This window comes from Balaenoptera acutorostrata, chromosome 1, assembly GCF_949987535.1.
Source record: "Balaenoptera acutorostrata chromosome 1, mBalAcu1.1, whole genome shotgun sequence".
NCBI classification, from domain to species: domain Eukaryota; kingdom Metazoa; phylum Chordata; class Mammalia; order Artiodactyla; family Balaenopteridae; genus Balaenoptera; species Balaenoptera acutorostrata.
Window position 1 is genome coordinate 174,878,726 of NC_080064.1, and position 19,347 is coordinate 174,898,072.

General features: G+C 42.6%; 1 protein-coding gene across 1 annotated transcript; it reads right to left on the reverse strand.

Moving 5' to 3' along the window:
- Nucleotides 1-1,115: 1,115 nt before the first annotated feature.
- On the reverse strand, nucleotides 1,116-3,751 carry IL20 (interleukin 20). Its single transcript, XM_057530950.1, is given in 5 exon segments — nucleotides 1,116-1,193; nucleotides 2,237-2,316; nucleotides 2,983-3,130; nucleotides 3,242-3,311; nucleotides 3,597-3,751. Coding segments are annotated over 5 exon segments (531 nt in total).
- Between the last annotated feature and the right edge of the window lie 15,596 nt (nucleotides 3,752-19,347).

Sequence of the window (19,347 nt, forward strand, 5' to 3'; positions counted from 1 at the left end):
CTATACCATGAGGCTGGCCAGAATCCAAAATGGAAGGACCTCGAAAGAAGGCTCATGCACCTCCCTGGGCAGGGCTCGGGAACTACACTTTGTCCCTGTGCATTCTTAGCCCTTATAATCGAGCTTCCTGTCCACTATAATTTGTGTTACAATTAAGACCTCTGACACAGAAGTATGAGAGCCTGAAATGAGAAGGAAAACAGGGGTACAGAGAGGAGAGTGCCCAACACCAGCAAGGAGGAAGCGGGGAGGACTGACGCCCCTCACCCAGTCACAGTCTCTTCATGTGGAGGGCAGAGTCATGGGATCGGAGCTGTGGGTGATTTAGGAGATAGAGCTGGGGATGCATTTGGCAGGGGAGAGAAGGCCCAGGTTCCCACTGGCATCTTCCTTCTCCGAAGAAGCAAGAGGTCCCTAGGTAATATGAGATTCAAGCTCATCCCCATCATTGTTTCTACTCCTGAAGCATTTTCAAACTCCAAGCAGATATCATACGGAGAAAACTTTATTTGTAAAAATACATTCTGGCCCCAGAAGATTCCATAAATGGAAGATACACAAATCTGGGGTTTGGGAGTTGAGTGGGAGTGGTCAGTCATTGTAAGACAAGCCTGTAATTTCACATCAGAAGTTCTTCTTCCACAACCCACGCTTAGCAGCCATTGGTTCAGTTTTAAGTATCTCTTAGAGCACTGGTGGTCAGTAAACATGTCCTTAATTTAATAAAATTCTAGCGGCTCCTCTAGAATTTAGAAGGTTTGTTTACTCTATGAAAAACCTGCTCTAGTTGGGTTATAAATATAATCTGTGAATTGTTTTTAAAAGTCTCATCTTCAAATATAAAAATAAATAAGTTAAATAGCAAAAATAAATACATTAGCTAAGAAATACACCCAACAGTAAAAAAGATCTTATTAAAATCTAACAAAACTTTAGATTAAGAATAGGAACACATGAAGATAATCACAGTAAGGAAACAAATAATAAATAAATAATATACACAGTGACCAGCACTAAATTATACAACAAAGAGATGGTGGTTTGGGGTCATGCCTCCTGGGTACTGAGGGCTGGGAGTCTTGGCCCAGAATACTCTCAGCAGCATCACTTTCTTCCTAGTCCATCTCTTCCATCCAGCTCAGGAGAATGTCTAGCTCCCCCAAAGCCTTCACCACTGCTGCCTGAGGCTGAAGCTGGAAGATACCAAGTGAAGTGGTGAGCAACTCATAAAGAGACAATGTGGGCTCCAAGGTTAATCCTCTCCTTTCACTGGTAGGTCTATTGGAGATTGTAAACAGAGCATCTTTTTCAAAATGAAGAGCTCGAGAGGCATTATGGAACCTCAAGATCTCACAAGAGGAGGGAAAAATCATTGAGTCCTATCACCCTAGTCTTACATAGAGAAACTGAGGCCCAGGGGTGTAGCAGAATTGGGACTACAACTCAAGCCCCTTGAATCACAGAGATCAAAATAATTAGGCTGTTTTTTAAAGAAAGATGTGTGTGTGTGTGTGTGTGTGTGTGTGTGTGTGTGTGTGTACGGGTTGCCTACTGTGCATCCTTCAATGGAACAAATATTTATTGTGCTAAGCATTGGGCTGGCTAGGGACTCAGAAATGAATGACATCATCACTACCCACAGGGAATTCACAGTTGAGTGAGGGAGACAGGCAGAAGCAGGCAATTAAAATGTAGTGTGGTAAATAGATGATGGGGGCCCCACAGGATGACAGGAGCACTTAACTCTGAGAGAAGTAGCCAGTGCCTTCCTGGAGGTGATGCCTAGGCTGAGTCTTAAAGGATGAGTAGGAATTAGTGAGTGTGGAGCAGCCTCCAGCCTTCCTGGCAGATGTGCAAAGGCATTGAGGTGAGAAACAGCATGGCATGGGCATGCAGGAAATTGTGAGTGACTATTTTTGAGGGTATGTACAAGTGTGTGAATGTCGGAAAACTATCGCCTCTAGTTTGTGTAGCTGGAAAGTTCAGATGTCTCTGGAGTGACTTGATGGAATCATGGCTATTCCTTCTTGATTCCCAGAGCATCTTGCAGAGACAGCACCCTTCTAGAGCCTGAATGGGTATCCCCTGGGTTAAAGCAGAGGGATAGTCCACATGACTTCAGAGAGCCATTAACCTGAGGGCTATAACATTTCTTTAGGTATGAACATCCATCCCACCCATCTATGATCTCAGTTCTAAAAACACTCATCCCAACCAAGGCCAAAATTGCATATACCTCTTGGAAGTGACTCATAAGCTGGCCGTATTTCTCCATTGCTTCCTCCCCACAAGGGCATGTCATATGGGCATGTTGAAAAGAATACCAAAGAATGATAGATTTTATTAAAGATTCTGATTTTCTGCCCTTGCCATTGACACAAAGTAGGTGGAAGTTCTATTCTTTCACCTATAGAAGTCTTTTCAGACCTCCTTATTTAGGATCATTAAACTGATCATCAGCTAGAAGAGGAAGCATATAGAGCTCATTGTTTCTTTTTAGAAACAGGCAGCACTGAAAGAGTTTGTGATCACTGTATCCCATCTGGCCTGCACCCTCCAACCCAGTTCTAGTCTAGCTCCCTCCAGAGAGCCCCCATGGGAGAGAGAATTGGATTCCTAGGTCCTATCTTGAGATTGAGTCCGGTTGTCTGCTGATTAGCTGTCTGGACTCAGGATGCACTAGTATGCCGCAGGATAACTCACCTACAGAAGAAGCATAATTTCATGGATACTAGGAAATTATCGGTGACATCAAATAGGTAGCACTTTATAGTTCTGTAGACATTTTGTATGGAGCTTGTATTCAAAAATAAATATAACTGAGTTCTCATTACCTAGTAACATGGCTCAACACAGATTATTAGAACTCTTGGACTCAGTTCTTCCATCCATTAAATGAGGCTAAGAATGAGCCTGATTGCTAAGTCATTGAAGCTATGTGCTGAGGTGGATCCTTTTACCCAAGACCCTTAGTCACACAGAGCCAGAGGTCCTTCTTGATGGTAAGAAAAGAGTTGGCGAGACTGCTGATCTTCTGGAGGATACGGTGGTCAGGGGTCTGATAGTTTTTGAATACCTTGTCCAGGTAGATTCTCAGTATATGGCAGAGGAGGCAGCACTGACCTGCAGGCTACAAAGAAGACTGGCGTGTTGGTGGGGGGGAGGGTGTCCAGGGACAAGGGTGATGGAGATGCCCCCGACTCATATTTCCTCCCAGAACTCATACAGACCAAGCATGTACCTTTGTGTCTTGCAAAGGCTGAGTCTTCCTCAAGATTCTGAGGTCAATGATTTCATCTTTGGGTTGCTAAACAGAGGAAGGCAAGATGAAAAAGTACAGGTCAGTAACTGCTGCCAGGATCTTAGACATCCAGACCTCCCATCCCCTCCCTGCCATGGCACAGAGGGCAGAGTCCCTCTCCAAAACACTTTTAAATTATGAACTACAGATATTTCCTGGGAACACATCCTCCTGGTAAGGAGTCCCCAGCCTGCCTCTTTTTGTAATCACACTGCTGAGGGACAGAGAAAAATAAGTAGAAAAGTGGGGAGGCAGTCACAAAGTGAAAGGTGGGGTCCCTCCCTCACATAGCCCTCTGTTCCGTATCTCCGAAAATCCACTTCGAATTGCTTGAAGACTTGCGGTGATCACACAGCTTCCCAAATGGAGTGTCTTCACCCTGGCGGAAGGTGTCCAGAAGAGATAAAACACAGCAGAAAGAAAGCAGAGGGGAAGACCAGAGCCTTTCATTCTGGAGACCACAGGAGATTCTGGAGCCAGATTCTGGAGACCACAGGAGCTAAGAATTAAGGAAAGAGCATGACTTATTGATTTCCCCATTTCATGCCTTAAGAAGCCAATCCCGTCACCAGGGACATGCCTCCCCCCAATCCCCGATGTCCCCTGGTGAAACTTAATAGCTTCATCTGACTTCAGATGGTCTGGCACATTCATCCAACTTACTAAGAAAAAGAGAAGAGAAGGCTTCAGGTGCTTGCTCAGGGTCTGAGTATGAGTTGGTGCTACAGGTCCTGGCTCCTTTATTCTCTCCCCAACCCAGCCCCATCATTATTGCCCAGCAGGAAAGGCCTGGAGCAGCAGGCACTTGCAATGAGTAGATAGAGGATGACATTTCAGGGAAAATGTCAAAACTTCTTTTCACGAATTGACGTATATAGTCTTCCCTTCCAGAATGCCAATGTAGCTCACCCTTCGGGTCCCCTCAGACCCACAGAGGGACTGGGGGAAAACTGAACCTCATAGAAGCTGCTGCCAAGCCACCAAAAACATTTCAGGGAAATTGTCTGGATTTTACGGCCATCCCCAGGGCAGAGGAACTTAGCTCTATTTGACATTTGTCTGAGATCAGATTGGTTATTTGAGGATAGTAGATTTATTCCTAGCCTTGTAACTCAGGCCGAGGATCAAGTAAGCGATCCCAAAAGAAAGAGGAAAAAGGTGGGAAGGAACTCATTTCTTCTTGGGATGAGGCTTGCTCTGTAAGAGGGCACTTTATAGTAGTTGCTGAGTTTTAAGGTAAAATGATAATGCGCTGAGATTAGGGAGAGGAGAGTGAAACACTCACCTCAGGCACAAAATTTAAGGAGACAAAAGTCTCAGTAATCAAGATAAATAATATTTTAATGCAGTAACAAAATTAATGAAAACAACCATGATGAACAAAAGATTAACAATTTAAATAAAGACAGAATCTGACAGGGCCATGCTGAGCCATATCGGAACCCAGGACAAAAGGGGAAATGAGTGCTCCTATCTGTCTATCTATCTAGCTATACATTATCTAGCCATCTATATCTACATATGTTTATCCATCCGTCTATATCTATCTATATATCTATATCCATATCTATGTCTTTATGTATCAGAAGTATATGATGAAAATATTAGTGATGAGTTTTCTTCCCTTAAAACCAGGAAAGTAAAATTATAATAAATTCTGTTTGGGACATAAATAACATATTTAAACTTAAAAATAATGTGAGTTGTAATACAGCTAATTATCAATTTTTCAATAATTTTCAACTACCTTAATGTCTTGGAAAAATAATATACATAAAATAATAAAAACATATGCAGAAGAGTACAAATGAAACTATTTACAAAACAGAAGTAGAGTCACAGATGTAGAAAACAAACTTATGGTTACCAGAGTGTAAGGGGGGGAGGGATAAATTGGGAGATTGGGATTGACCTATACTCATTATTATACATAAAATAGATAACGAATAAGGACCTACTGTACAGCACAGGGAACTATACTCAATACTCCGTAATGGCCTATATGGGAAAAGAATCTAAAAAAGAGTGGATATATGTATATGTATAACTGATTCACTTTGCTGTACACCTAAAACTAAAACAACATTGTAAATCAACTATACTCCAATAAAAATCTTAAAAAAGCATATATAGAGAGGTGTACATCTTTCCTGTTTGCCTTAGGTTCCCGGATGCCTTGGTACAGCACTGATAATCGTTACCGCTTACTGATTTTTTTCCTGCGTTCCAATCAATAGGCTCGGTATACTTTACATTCATGTTCACCTGGGATACTGCCACATGTAGGAAAAGGGAATAAACAAACCAAACCCAAAAGTATCAGAGAGAACTCTGGGTTTGAGGACTAGGTCCAAATGCCTGCTCTACAAGTCCCCATCGGTGTAGGTTGTCCCAGTTTTCCCAAGACTGGGGCGGGGGGGTGAGGGGAGGATCCAGGGCATAGCACTTTAACTTTTAAAACTGAAAATGTCACAGGTAAATCTGTATGAGTTAGTCACTCTCTATCTATGTGACCTTGGACAAGTCAACTCACCTCTCTGAGTTTTGTTTTCTTAGCCCCCAAATGGTTCTAACTAAACTTACCCCAGAAATTTGTTTTGACATTTAAATAAAATGATGCATGATTTGTACACCTAGCATCTAGTGAGTGATCAACTTATTTTAAATAGAGAATGATGTTAGTTACCTTGAACATAGTGGGTATATGGTAAATATATGTTAAATTCAACAATTTGATCAGCATTTATTAAGCACCCACTGTCTTGAATATCATGCTAGGTACTGGAATACAAAGATAAACATGACAATTCCCTATTCTCTAGGATATTTTGTCCTAATGAAAAGGACTCCTTTAGACATGGCACTGAACACACCTGGCTAGATGACTAGGAGAACTGAGCTCATCCCCAGAACCATGTGAATAGTGTAGAGAGAGGGAGCTCTTTTACCTGAGTTCAGGAAGGGCTGCTGCTTGTGATCTCCTAGGAGTCTGTCTCAAGCTAAGAGTTTCCAATTATGTGTATATATATCCCATGAATGAAGTCAGCTCCCACAGGTGAGGGCTAAAACTCCCTTGGAATTTCTCTGGTGACACTGGACCTCCTCCCGGCCTGAGGCAGTTTAATTGCTGACTGGATTACCTCAACACCTTCCTCCTCTAAGAAGCACTTCTTTGGAGATTACTGGTTTAGTTATTGGTTAAAGGATACCCCTTTCTTTCTGGCTCCCTTCCAGAAGGAAGGTAAAATGGTAATCAGAACAGAAAAGATCACTGAATTACAGAACTGGAAGAGAATTCCAGGAGGTGCTTTTTCCCCCTCCTCTAAATCCAGTTCTCCTAACCAGTTTTCTCCCCAGACCCAGACACTGTGGACTCGCTCCTGCTGCTTCTCCTTTGCCTTTGCTCTTCCCACCATTTCTCTCCAACAATGGCTACCCTACTTTCCCTCCATTCATCATTGAAGAGTGGACCCCAATTCTTTATTCCTGAACTACTTTGGTCCGAAGCAATTCCTCTCTTCTCTAACTTCCAACAGCAGGTTTTTCTTTGGCATATGAGAATCTAATGTTGCCCTCTGTTTCATGGGTCTTAGCCTTTTCTCTCTAATGATACTGGAAGATTTTCTTAGACATGGACTAATCCATTAGGCGGGACCACACCTCCAGGCAAGATTAAATTAAGGCACCTGAGATTAACCTCCAACAGTGCTTTGGAAACTGTCAAGATGGTAGAGATTATAATATATTCCTTTGCAACATTTTTCCTATTCAATATCTGACACTCTGAAGTCCTGTATTTAAGCTCAAGGATTCCATAGTTACCAGGATAACTTTGGCATATTCTTTCATCTTTCTGGATGTCAATTTACATTATCTGTAAAATGAGAGCAATAGAATAGATAATGTATAAGATCTTTTCCAATTCTGACATTCAATGTCACTATGATGCTTTGCTCTTCTACCTCTTGATCAGAACACTCCTTTTTAATGTCTTTTAATGTCTTCCTAAAGTTCCTTGAAAATGAGGACTGTAACGTTTCATTGTAATACTTGATAAATGCTGAAAACGTGTGAATATCTAATCTAGATATCTCTTGTGCTTATGCCTGTTTTTCCATCCTTGTTAGTAGGTAAACAATTTCTCATCCATAACTGTGATTAAAGTAAAATTGAGAAACATGGTCTGGCAAGACTTTCAGGAAATATAAGCTGTACCCGTGTCAGTCAGTTCCTTCTCATTAACCAAGAAGAACCCAGTTGTTTTGTTCTAAGTTACCTATAATGATTAAGTAAATCTAGTTCACGTGCAATCCCAATTTACTTTAATAATGAAGACTCTGCTTTTCCTATATCAGAATACTTTATTCTTGTTTAAAATCTGCTTAATAGATCCCATTTCACACTCTGCACAGACACCAATTCAGCTTACCTGCTATAAAACACTTCCTCTGTCTCACCCTAACCTCTCTCTCTCTCTACACCACCACTTACCGAGGCAAAATTTATCCCTCCCTCCCACCTTTGGAGCTACCCTTTATTTTGTGCCTCTTGTGTAATTATCACAGTGAATTGCAATTTTTTGGGTTACATATCTGTATCTCCCACTGGCCTGAGAGCTCCTTGTTCAACTTCATGGTCCCAACACTCAATGGTTCCTGGTAGGTGCTCAGCAAACACATGATGACTACTGAATGAACATGTTGATTTCAAATTGTTCCTTCTTTATATTATATCTTAAAACCACAGGATCTCAGGCTTAGCTGTACCTGAAAATGGAGACATACAAACCAATCAGTAATTACCAAATGACCTAAAATTAGAGCAAGAGAGGAGAATGGGGACACAAGAATGAAAGATAAGCTGGTTGGAGGTCAGAAGTAAGATTGGTCATGTTAAGGAGTTAGGACTTTATCCAAAAGCAAGGCGTTATGAAGGCTTTTAGCAAGGAGCAATGAGATTAGAGAGGCACACTTGAAAATGGACTTGAGGCAGGTAAGACTGGAGATGGGGAATCCAGCCATTGAAGTAGTCCCAGAGAGAAATTTAACCTTGGCTTGACCTAGTAGCAGCAGAGAGAGAGAGAGAGACGTGGGTGGACTTGAGAGAATTTAAATACATTTTTTAAATGTTTGGAGACAGATTAAATGTGTAGGTTAGGGAGAGGAGGAATCAAGGATAGTAAAAATATTGCTAGGTTGAACCACATGCAATTTCCATCTGTGTAGGTCAAGATTGGTCTGATATTACAAACGAACTTATCTATGAAACTAACAGACTCACAGACATAGACAACAGACTTGATTGTCAAAAGAGAAGGGCGGGGCAGGAGAGGAATGGGATTGGGAGTTTGGGACTAGCAGATGCAAACTATTATATATAGGATTGATAAATAACAAGGTCCTACTGTACAGCACAGGGAACTATATTCAACATCAATAAACCATAATGGAAAAGAATAGGAAAAAGTATATATATAACTGAATCACTTTGTTGCATACCAGAAACTAACACAACATTGTAAATCAACTATAATTCAATAAAATAAAAATTAAAAATTAAAAAAAGACTGGTCTGATATTGGCCTTGTCTTATAGTTCAACCTAATAACTATTATAATGATAATGTAGAGCGTATCCTAAACCTAGTACCTGGACTTAGATATTAAATGCTCTATACATTATAATCATAATATATATAACGTACGTTATATATATACTAATACATATATATTATACTTATTGCCATGTAATTCTCATAAAATTCCACTAAGAATATAAGCTTTTTGAGGGCAAGAATTTTGTCTGTCTTATCTACCCCTATATTACACATGCCTGGAATGGAGCCCAGTTCATAGTAAGCTTTTTCTTTCTTTTTTTTTTTTTTTTTAATTTCTTGGGCTATGAAGTACCTATGTCTATGGATTTATTTTTAATTATTTAATTTATTTGTTTATTTATTTTTGGCTGTGTTGGGTCTTCGTTTCTGTGCAAGGGCTTCCTCCAGTTGTGGCAAGCGGGGGCCACTCCTCATCGCGGTGCGCGGGCCTCTCACTATCGCGGCCTCTCCTGTTACGGAGCACAGGCTCCAGACGCGCAGGCTCAGCAGTTGTGGCTCACGGGCCTAGTTGCTCCGCGGCATGTGGGATCTTCCCAGACCAGGGCTCGAACCCGTGTCCCCTGCACTGGCAGGCAGATTCTCAACCACTGCGCCACCAGGGAAGCCCGTAAGCTTTTAATAAATATGTGTTGGATAAATTATTATCTCTTTGAGGCAGGTCTTATAACCCAATTTTCTGATGAAGAAACTTAAGCTTAGAGGTTGAATGGTTTTCCCAAGTTCCCCCAGCCAGTAAATGACAGATCTTCCTCAAAAAACAGTATCTCTTTCTACTGTTATTACCGATGTGTGGGTACTAAGGCCCAGGGAAGCAACGTGGAGATCAAGGAGACAGTTGGTGGCAGGATGGAGACATCAACCTAGGTCTCCTAATTTGGAATTTATTACTCTTTGTGTTAAATTGTGTGTCCTCAGAGGCAAGGGGGCCCAGGAAAAGTAGGGGGAATATGCCAGGGGATAGGATTCCCAGTTCTACTTCTGGCCCTATGTACAAGGGAGAGACCTGACAAGATGTTCAGTTAAAAGAACAGACCACCCATCTCATCTGTCTGAGAACCTTCCAGACACTGAATCCACAATAATAGAAACAATCTTTCTCATTCTATCACATCCCATCATCCCTCCCAGGATTCCTGAATCACTGGGATAATTCCATCCTATCGTAGGCAATACCAGCTGCTTGAGGACCCGTCTCATAGGCGATAAACAGGATGGGTGTTGTTACCCAGTTTGTGAAACAAGCAAGGAACTGTTGCAACCCATCCTCAAGTCCTGAAATCAGAAGGTTTTCAAACTTCCCAATACAATGAAATTCACTTTTTCTTGGAGCATTAATATTAATCATATCATTCTAAGAACATGTTGGTTCAGTATTGCAAATAATTGCCGGAAATAATTGCAAATTATTGCCACACCTTCTGTAACATGACCCCCTCAAGTTGTCACATAAGAACAAAAATGAAATAGAGTTTTGTTGTGAGTCTCTTCCCTTTGCAAGCTGGCCCCTGCCTGCTGGTACAATCCCAGGTCCTTTAGAGAAGACAGTGGCCTGCAGTGCATGCATTTCATAACTTAATTTGTGGGGGGCCCAGGGGCACCCCTGCCACAATATCATTCCTCTAGTATTAGAGCTAGAAGTGACTTCAAGTACATCTAGTCCAATTCCCTCATTCCACAAGTGGGGAAACTATGGTTCAGATAGGTTAAGTAACTTGCCCAAGGTCACTCAGCTGGTAAAAGACTCAGAAGTTGAAATCAATCAAGTAATCTTTCCAATAAATGACACTTTTAACCCATTTTGAACTATTCTTCTAGAATAAGTAGCATCCCTTGAAAATGAGACCAAGAGAGAAGCTTTTCCCATGATAATTCTGGCAGAAGAAATGACTCTTCTATGGAAAGAACACAGAGGGGGTTGACTGGACACCAAATGGGACTGAGAGCCAGGACACCCAGTTCTAATATTTACATCCACACCACTAACTTTCAGGGTGACCTTGGATGACCCAAGACAAGTCCTGACATTTCAGGCATTCACTGATTCATCAATGAAATGGAGAATAAAACCTACTTTGCCTGTCTGGCTCACTGATTTGCCAGGAGGATTTTAAATATATGCAAATCTTTAAGCTCGAAAGTAGATTTTTATTACTCCTTGTGTCTGATAGAATAGATTTTAAGTCATTCTTTCCATAAACATTTACTAACTAAATGCCTGCTATCTGCAAGACACTGCTGAAGGCTGTGAGGATTAGTGATGCCTCAGGAGATCTCTGGTCCCTGGCTGCTTATAGCCTCAATGAGGGGATAAGCACGTGCCTGCAGAACCACAAAGTCAACACTTCTGCATGAGCAGAAGGTACGTGCTGAGGAGCACAGAGGAGGGAGGCTCACACAGAGGAGGGTTTGAGCTGAACCTTTAAACGGACAAAGACTCTGGAGAGAGGTAGGGAGGAGGAGTGGAGTCCGGCAAAGGGCATTCAGGACAGAGATGACTGGGGCAGCAAAGCTCACAAGGTATTTGAGGACAGGCGAATGAACTAGCAGTGGCAGATCAAGTTGGAAATATGGCCACATCATCAAGGAGCAAGAATATCACGCCAAGGAATGTGAATTTAGACTAGAAACCTAAGTTCTAGCTCTAGCTTCAGCTTCATCCCACTGTGTGGTCTTGGGGAAATCACTTCCCTTCTCTGGGCCTCAGTTTCCTCACCTGTGAATTGTGGGGAAATAAATTAAATGACTTCTTAAGGCTCCTTCAGCTGGACCTTTTGATTCTGTAATTCTTTGTTTTTGCCCTGAGGCAATAGGGAGCCATGAAGGGTCTTATAGTGGGAGAGAGACACAGTAATAGCTGTGCACTAACCGGGAGATTTTCAAGGGCGGTGCAGTGCATAGCACATTGTCAGTGCTCAAATGGAATGGATGGGGATGACGCGGCTCTGGTAGAGAAATGAGGGTACATTTCATGAGCACATCAATCTAACTTTAAGAAGTAGGGTTTCAAAACTAGGGGTCAGCATGTAATCAGTGCCTGTGTAGTTGAAAAGATAAGCTGGGCGGAGGAGAGAGAAAAAGAATTCTTTCTTATGAAATAAAATCGGCTCCTTAACCAAGCCATTTTGGGGCAGGAAACAATTTTCTAGAAACCAAGAAAAAAAACCCAGCCACTCCTCTTCTCCCACAGCAAGTCCTGAGTTGGCAGTTTAGGGTTTTCCCTGTCTATGATGACATCACATTTGCTGGCATCTGGGCTTCCTGCCCAGATGCATCACTTTGCAGGGAAACACGTAGCCCTTAGGGTTCTGCTGGACGAAGACCTCAGCTCCCATTCTCAGGCCTGCAATATTAGAAGCTTCGCCCCGTCTGCTACCCCCCTGCAGGGTGGGGATGGGCGGAGCAGCCGAGTCCCTGAGAAGCAGTGCATTTTCAGTTCCCTCTCCTCAAAGCTGACAGAATGTGTGACATCATTTCCCTTTCCTGCTTTTCTCTGTCTTGTCTGTTTAATCAGCCCGACTTGCTGCCATCCTCTCTCCTGAGATTTCCTCTGACGTACCTGGGTCCCCCAGAGTTAGCTAACCCCTCCTGCCCCCTGTCTACAAAGTGGGAGTCACTTGGAAAACCCTCTCCTGGACATGGAGTCTGGGAACAAAACTCCAGACATGAACTTGAATTAAGTTTTCTCACCTAGGAGAGTAAGGATGTACTCAATTCTTTTCCTTTTAATTCCACAAACGAGCGTGGAGTCTCCCGTGTGCAGGCGCTGAGCTGGATGACCCAAGAATGCCAGAAGGAACAGGCTTGGTCTCTTGGGACCTCTCAGAGGACCTCAGAGCATGGTGAGGGGAACAGATGCTCTAATGTAGGAGTTCCCAATCTGGCAGAAGGCAGATGGGAAAAAGCCACATCTTATCTTTTCAATAACCTCTAATCAAAATTTAACTTTTTTTTTTTTTATTAAAAGGATAGGAAACAAATACAGACCACAGTAGTATTAATGGTGCCTGTGACTTTGTCACTGATAGAAATCACAGATATTTTGTATCCCATTATGGTCGTTTCAGATATCTCAACATATTTACAATCTTCACGACTTAGAAATGTCAGTAATTTGTAGGCCCACTGCTAGATCTTAATTAGTGCATTAATAAAGAAGCACATTTATTATATAATACCCATTGTCATTTCCATATTTTGATAGCTGTATTTTAATAAAAGTGGTTTCTTTTGCAATCCTATATATTTTATTTTATGCGTTTAGAAACATTATTCTGAGTAGGGTCCATAGGCTTTGCTGGTGTGTCATGGTACACGAAAGGTTAATAGCCCTTGCTCTAATGGCAGATGCAAAGGCCCAGGGGTATGGCAACCATATCTCCCCAATTGTGACATGCAGTCTGAGAAGAATGAGGCTGTTTATAGGGATAATGGAGTGTTTGTTACCAGGACTTCCCTGGAACAATTCTGGTTCATCATAGGCATTGCGGGAAGGGAGTGCTGAGATGACTTCTGAGGGATGAGGAGTATCTCTGGGAAGGTTTCTTGGAGAAAGTTCAGTTTGAGCAACACTTTGAAGAACTAATAATTTATGAGCTTTGGGGATGGAGAGACTGTGACAGGAGCAGAAGGACCCTTGCTCCTTACAGTAAGAAAAGCTGCAACAAACTTCCTGAGGCCAGAGAGCCCGTTGGTACCTGGAGGATGGTGTTCCTGTGGGTGTTGGGTAGGGAAGGGAGGTAGGTATTAAAAAAAGGTTGAAAAGAGTCACAATGCAATGAACTGTGAGCATCAACCTGAGGACGTTCCACTCTGAAACTTTTCATTTCTGAAGAATCAGTGAGTGTTTTCCTTTGGTAAGCTGCTCAGGATCTAGATACCATCACATGCATCCCAGGAACTCAACAGAATTGCTTACTGATGTGTTTCCCTAACTAAATTCAAGGCACTTTTTCATGTGCTAGTTCCCTGAAGAGAGACTGAGCTCTCTGATTGCCAACAACTCTCATACAATACACCACTTCTAGCCACCCGGGCATAATCCCACCACCCCATGTGTGACCACAGAGGGATGTCGTCTGCACCCTGCCTCAGGGGTACCTCATGTAGAGTACACCTGCTCTTCTTGGGCTAGGTGTGGGGGATGCTTTAGAGGTGTCGAGGAGGTGAGGAAGAGGAGGTAAAATTGGTACTTCTTGAGTTCTTTCTCCCCACCCACAGGGCCGCAGGACCACATGGCTCCCAAGAGAGCTGGGGTCCAGGTTAGCATGATAGCCAAAGGGCTGGTAGCCCAGGAGTGGAATGGGAGGCACTAATGCTTCAGGCTTCAGGACATTGAGTTAAGGACCTTAAAACAACAATTGGGCAAAATCGAAACCCAAGCCAGGGAGGCCAGACAGAGGGGAAAACTGAATCTTTGCTATGGGCTAGAGATGGGGACATTAGCAAGGAATGTCCTGGAGGATAAGAGGAAGCCAGAGAGATTCCTAAAGCCAAACAGCAAAGCCGTAGGCTTCCTCCAAGAGGCCAAGAGTGAGCTGCCTAGAGGACAGCTGGGGTTGCCTTTGTGGCATGCATGCATTCATTCATTCAAGGAATATTTATTTACTGAGTGCAGCCATTCACAAAGTAGCTGTCCTGAGGAGCTCAGTCTGGAGAGAGGAGATGGACGCCAAGATGTCTCTGACTTGTCAAAAATTGGAAAATCACTCTGGGTCCCAGGAACACAAATGAGGATGGGGGTGGAGGTGAATAGGAAGGAGCAGGAAGAAGGCGGTTTCTGCCCTGGCGGTGGGACTATGGTTCTTGGGCAGTTAAGTCTAGGCTGGGGTAGAGCTAGGACACCAGCAGAACGTGGCCACAGGCTCTTCTGTTGTCCGTTTATGGCGCTTACCGCATGCCAGGCCCCAAGTACTTCGTGAAATATTAACTCACTTGATCTTCAGGCAACCCTTAAGGTAGGGATGATTTTTCCTTTCATTTTCCAAAATAAGGAAACTGAGGCATAGAGTCTTCTTAGAGCGTCTAGAAAGTGACCAGAGAGAGACATCCAGACCAAAGGCGTGCTGAGTCAAACTTATCTCCTGGTATGAAAGCTGGATTTTGAACCCTCTCCCCGTCCTGGTGCCTGGATCAAGCCTGTGCCTGCACAGAAAATGTCTCTTTCACAACATTCAATCTCCACTGACGGTGGTTCCACGGTAGAGGCCTGAGACTGGGCTAATTGAATATCTTTCCGTAACAGAACTACAAGTATATACTATCTCTATAACTCATAATAACTTTTTAAGAATACATCCTCCCCGAAACTCCTTGACCAAACATGATTTGCTGACCCCTGAGTCTACCTCCAGGAATGATCAGTTGTCTTCTGCCACTGAGCAGAGGCATTTGTTCACAGCTGCAGGGGACATCAAGTGATTTGGACGCAACAGGGATTGTGCTAGGCATGAACAAAGCAAGGTTCAGATAGAGTCAAGGGAAGAGTTTCACACTGGCCTGAGTCTGTGACAGAGGAAGGGTACGGGCAGAAGAGCCTTCAGGGGGTGGGCTGAGTAACAGGAGAATCAGGAAGGCTGCTTGGAGCCTGGCTGGCCGCACAGAAACTGCAAGCACCCCTGTGAGGGGGCTCAGCTGAGAGCCTCCTGGAGGTGCAGGCCCGGAAGGCAGCACAGTTTGCCTTGTCTCACTTGCTAGTTTAAAAAAACAGTAAGATTAACCAAGATGGCGGAGTAGAAGGACGTGCTCTCTCTCCCTCTTGCGAGAGCACCAGAATCACAACTGGCTGCTGGACAATCATTGACAGGAAGACCCTGGACTTCACCAAGGAGGATACCCCACGTCCAAGGACAGAGGAGAAGCCACAGTGAGACGGTAGGAGGGGCGCAATCAGAGTAAAATCAAATCCCATAACTGCTGGGTGGGTGACTCACAGACTGGCGAACACTTATACCACAGAAGTCCACCCACTGGAGTGAAGGTTCTGAGCCCCACGTCAGGCTTCCCAACCTGGGGGTCCGGCAACGGGAGGAGGAATTCCTAGAGAATCAGACTTTGAAGTCTAGTGGGAATTGATTGCAGGACTGTGACAGGACTGGGGGAAACAGAGACCCCACTCTTGGAGGGCACACACAAAGTAATGTGTGCATCGGGACCCAGGGGAAGGAGCAGTGACCCTTGGGGAGACTGAACCAGACGTACCTGCTGGTGTTGGGGGGTCTCCTGCAGAGGCAAGTGGTGGCTCTGTTTCACCGTGGGGATAAGGACACTGGCAGCAGAGGTCCTGGGAAGTTCTCCTTGGCGTGAGCCCTCCCAGAGTCTGCCATTAACCCCACCAAAGAGCACGGGTAGGCTCCAGTGTTGGGTTGCCTCAGGCAAAACAACCAACAGGGAGGGAACCCAGCCCCACCCATCAACAGTCAAGTGGATTAAGGTTTTACTGAGCTCTGACCGCCACAGCAACAGGGAGGGAACCCAGCCCCACCCATCAACAGTCAAGTGGATTAAGGTTTTACTGAGCTCTGACCGCCACAGCAACAGTCAGCTCTACCCACCACCAGAGCCTCCCATCAAGCCTCTTAGATAGCCTCAACCACCAGAGGGCAGACAACAGAAGCAAGAAAAACTACAATCCTGCAGCCTGTGGACCAAAAACCACAGTTACAGAAAGACAGAGAAGATGAAAAGGCAGAGGGCTATGTACCAGATGAAGGAACAAGAAAAAACCCCAGAAAAACAACTAAATGAAGTGGAGATAGGCAACCTTCCAGAAAAAGAATTCAGAATAATGATAGTGAAGATGATCCAGGACCTCGGAATAAGAATGGAGGCAAAGATTGAGAAGATGCAAGAAATGATTAACAAAGACCTAGAAGAATTAAAGAACAAACAAACAGAGATGACCAATACAATAACTGAAATGAAAACTACACTAGAAGGAATCAATAGCAGAATAACTGAGGCAGAAGAACGGATAAGTGACCTGGAAGACAGAATGGTGGAATTCACTGCTGCGGAACAGACTAAAGAAAAAAGAATGAAAAGAAATGAAGAGAGCCTAAGAGACCTCTCGGACAACTTTAAACGCAACAACATTCGCATTATAGGGGTCCCAGAAGGAGAAGAGAGAGAGAAAGGACCAGAGAAAATATTTGAAGAGATTATAGTCGAAAACTTCCCTAACATGGGAAAGGAAATAGCCACCCAAGTCCAGGAAGCGCAGAGAGTCCCATACAGAATAAACCCAAGGAGAAACACGCCGAGACACATAGTAATCAAAGTGGCAAAAATTAAAGACAAAGAAAAATTACTGAAAGCAGCAAGGGAAAAACGACAAATAACATACAAGGGAACTCCCATAAGGTTAACAGCTGATTTCTCAGCAGAAACTCTGCAAGCCAGAAGGGAGTGGCATGATATACTTAAAGTGATGAAAGGGAAGAACCTACAACCAAGATTACTCTACCCGGCAAGGATCTCATTTAGATTTGATGGAGAAATCAAAAGCTTTACAGACAAGCAAAAGCTAAGAGAATTCAGCACCACCAAACCAGCTCTACAACAAATGCTAAAGGAACTTCTCTAAGTGGGAAACACAAGAGAAGAAAAGGACCTACAAAAACAAACCCAAAACAATTAAGAAAATGGTCATAGGAACATACATATCGATAATTACCTTAAACGTGAATGGATTAAATGCCCCAACCAAAAGACATAGACTGGCTGAATGGATACAAAAACAAGACCCATATATATGCTGTCTACAAGAGACCCACTTCAGACCTAGGGACACATACAGACTGAAAGTGAGGGGATGGAAAAAGATATTCCATGCAAATGGAAATCAAAAGAAAGCTGGAGTAGCTATACTCATATCAGATAAAATAGACTTTAAAATAAAGAATGTTACAAGAGACAAGGAAGGACACTACATAATGATCCAGGGATCAATCCAAGAAGAAGATATAACAATTATAAATATATATGCACCCAACATAGGAGCACCTCAATACATAAGGCAACTGCTAACAGCTATAAAAGAGGAAATCGACAGTAACACAATCATAGTGGGGGACTTTAACACCTCACTTACACCAATGGACAGATCATCCAAAATGAAAATAAATAAGGAAACAGAAGCTTTAAATGACACAATAGACCAGATAGATTTAATTGATATATATAGGACATTCCATCCAAAAACGGCAGATTACACGTTCTTCTCAAGTGCGCACGGAACATTCTCCAGGATAGATCACATCTTGGGTCACAAATCAAGCCTCAGTAAATTTAAGAAAATTGAAATCATATCAAGCATCTTTTCTGACCACAACGCTATGAGATTAGAAATGAATTACAGGGAAAAAAACGTAAAAAAGACAAACACATGGAGGCTAAACAATACGTTACTAAATAACCAAGAGATCACTGAAGAAATCAAACAGGAAATAAAAAAATACCTAGAGACAAATGACAATGAAAACACGATGACCCAAAACCTATGGGATGCAGCAAAAGCAGTTCTAAGAGGGAAGTTTATAGCTATACACGCCTACCTAAAGAAACAAGAAAAATCTCAAGTAAACAATCTAACCTTACACCTAAAGAAACTAGAGAAAGAAGAACAAACAAAACCCAAAGTTAGCAGAAGGAAAGAAATCATAAAGATCAGAGCAGAAATAAATGAAATAGAAACAAAGAAAACAATAGCAAAGATCAATAAAACTAAAAGTTGGTTCTTTGAGAAGATAAACAAAATTGATAAGCCATTAGCCAGACTCATCAAGAAAAAGAGGGAGAGGACTCAAATCAATAAAATTAGAAATGAAAAAGGAGAAGTTACAACAGACACCGCAGAAATACAAAACATCCTAAGAGACTACTACAAGCAACTTTATGCCAATAAAATGGACAACCTGGAAGAAATGGACAAATTCTTAGAAAGGTATAACCTTCCAAGACTGAATCAGGAAGAAACAGAAAATATCAACAGACCAATCACAAGTAATGAAATTGAAACTGTGATTAAAAATCTTCCAACAAACAAAAGTCCAGGACCAGATGGCTTCACAGGTGAATTCTATCAAACATTTAGAGAAGAGCTAACACCCATCCTTCTCAAACTCTTCCAAAAAATTGCAGAGGAAGGAACTCTCCCAAACTCATTCTATGAGGCCACCATCACCCTGATACCAAAACCAGACAAAGACACTACAAAAAAAGAAAATTACAGACCAATATCACTGATGAATATAGATGCAAAAATCCTCAACAAAATACTAGCAAACAGAATCCAACAACACATTAAAAGGATCATACACCACGATCAAGTGGGATTTATCCCAGGGATGCAAGGATTCTTCAATATATGCAAATCAATCAATGTGATACACCATATTAACAAATTGAAGAATAAAAACCATATGATCGGGGGC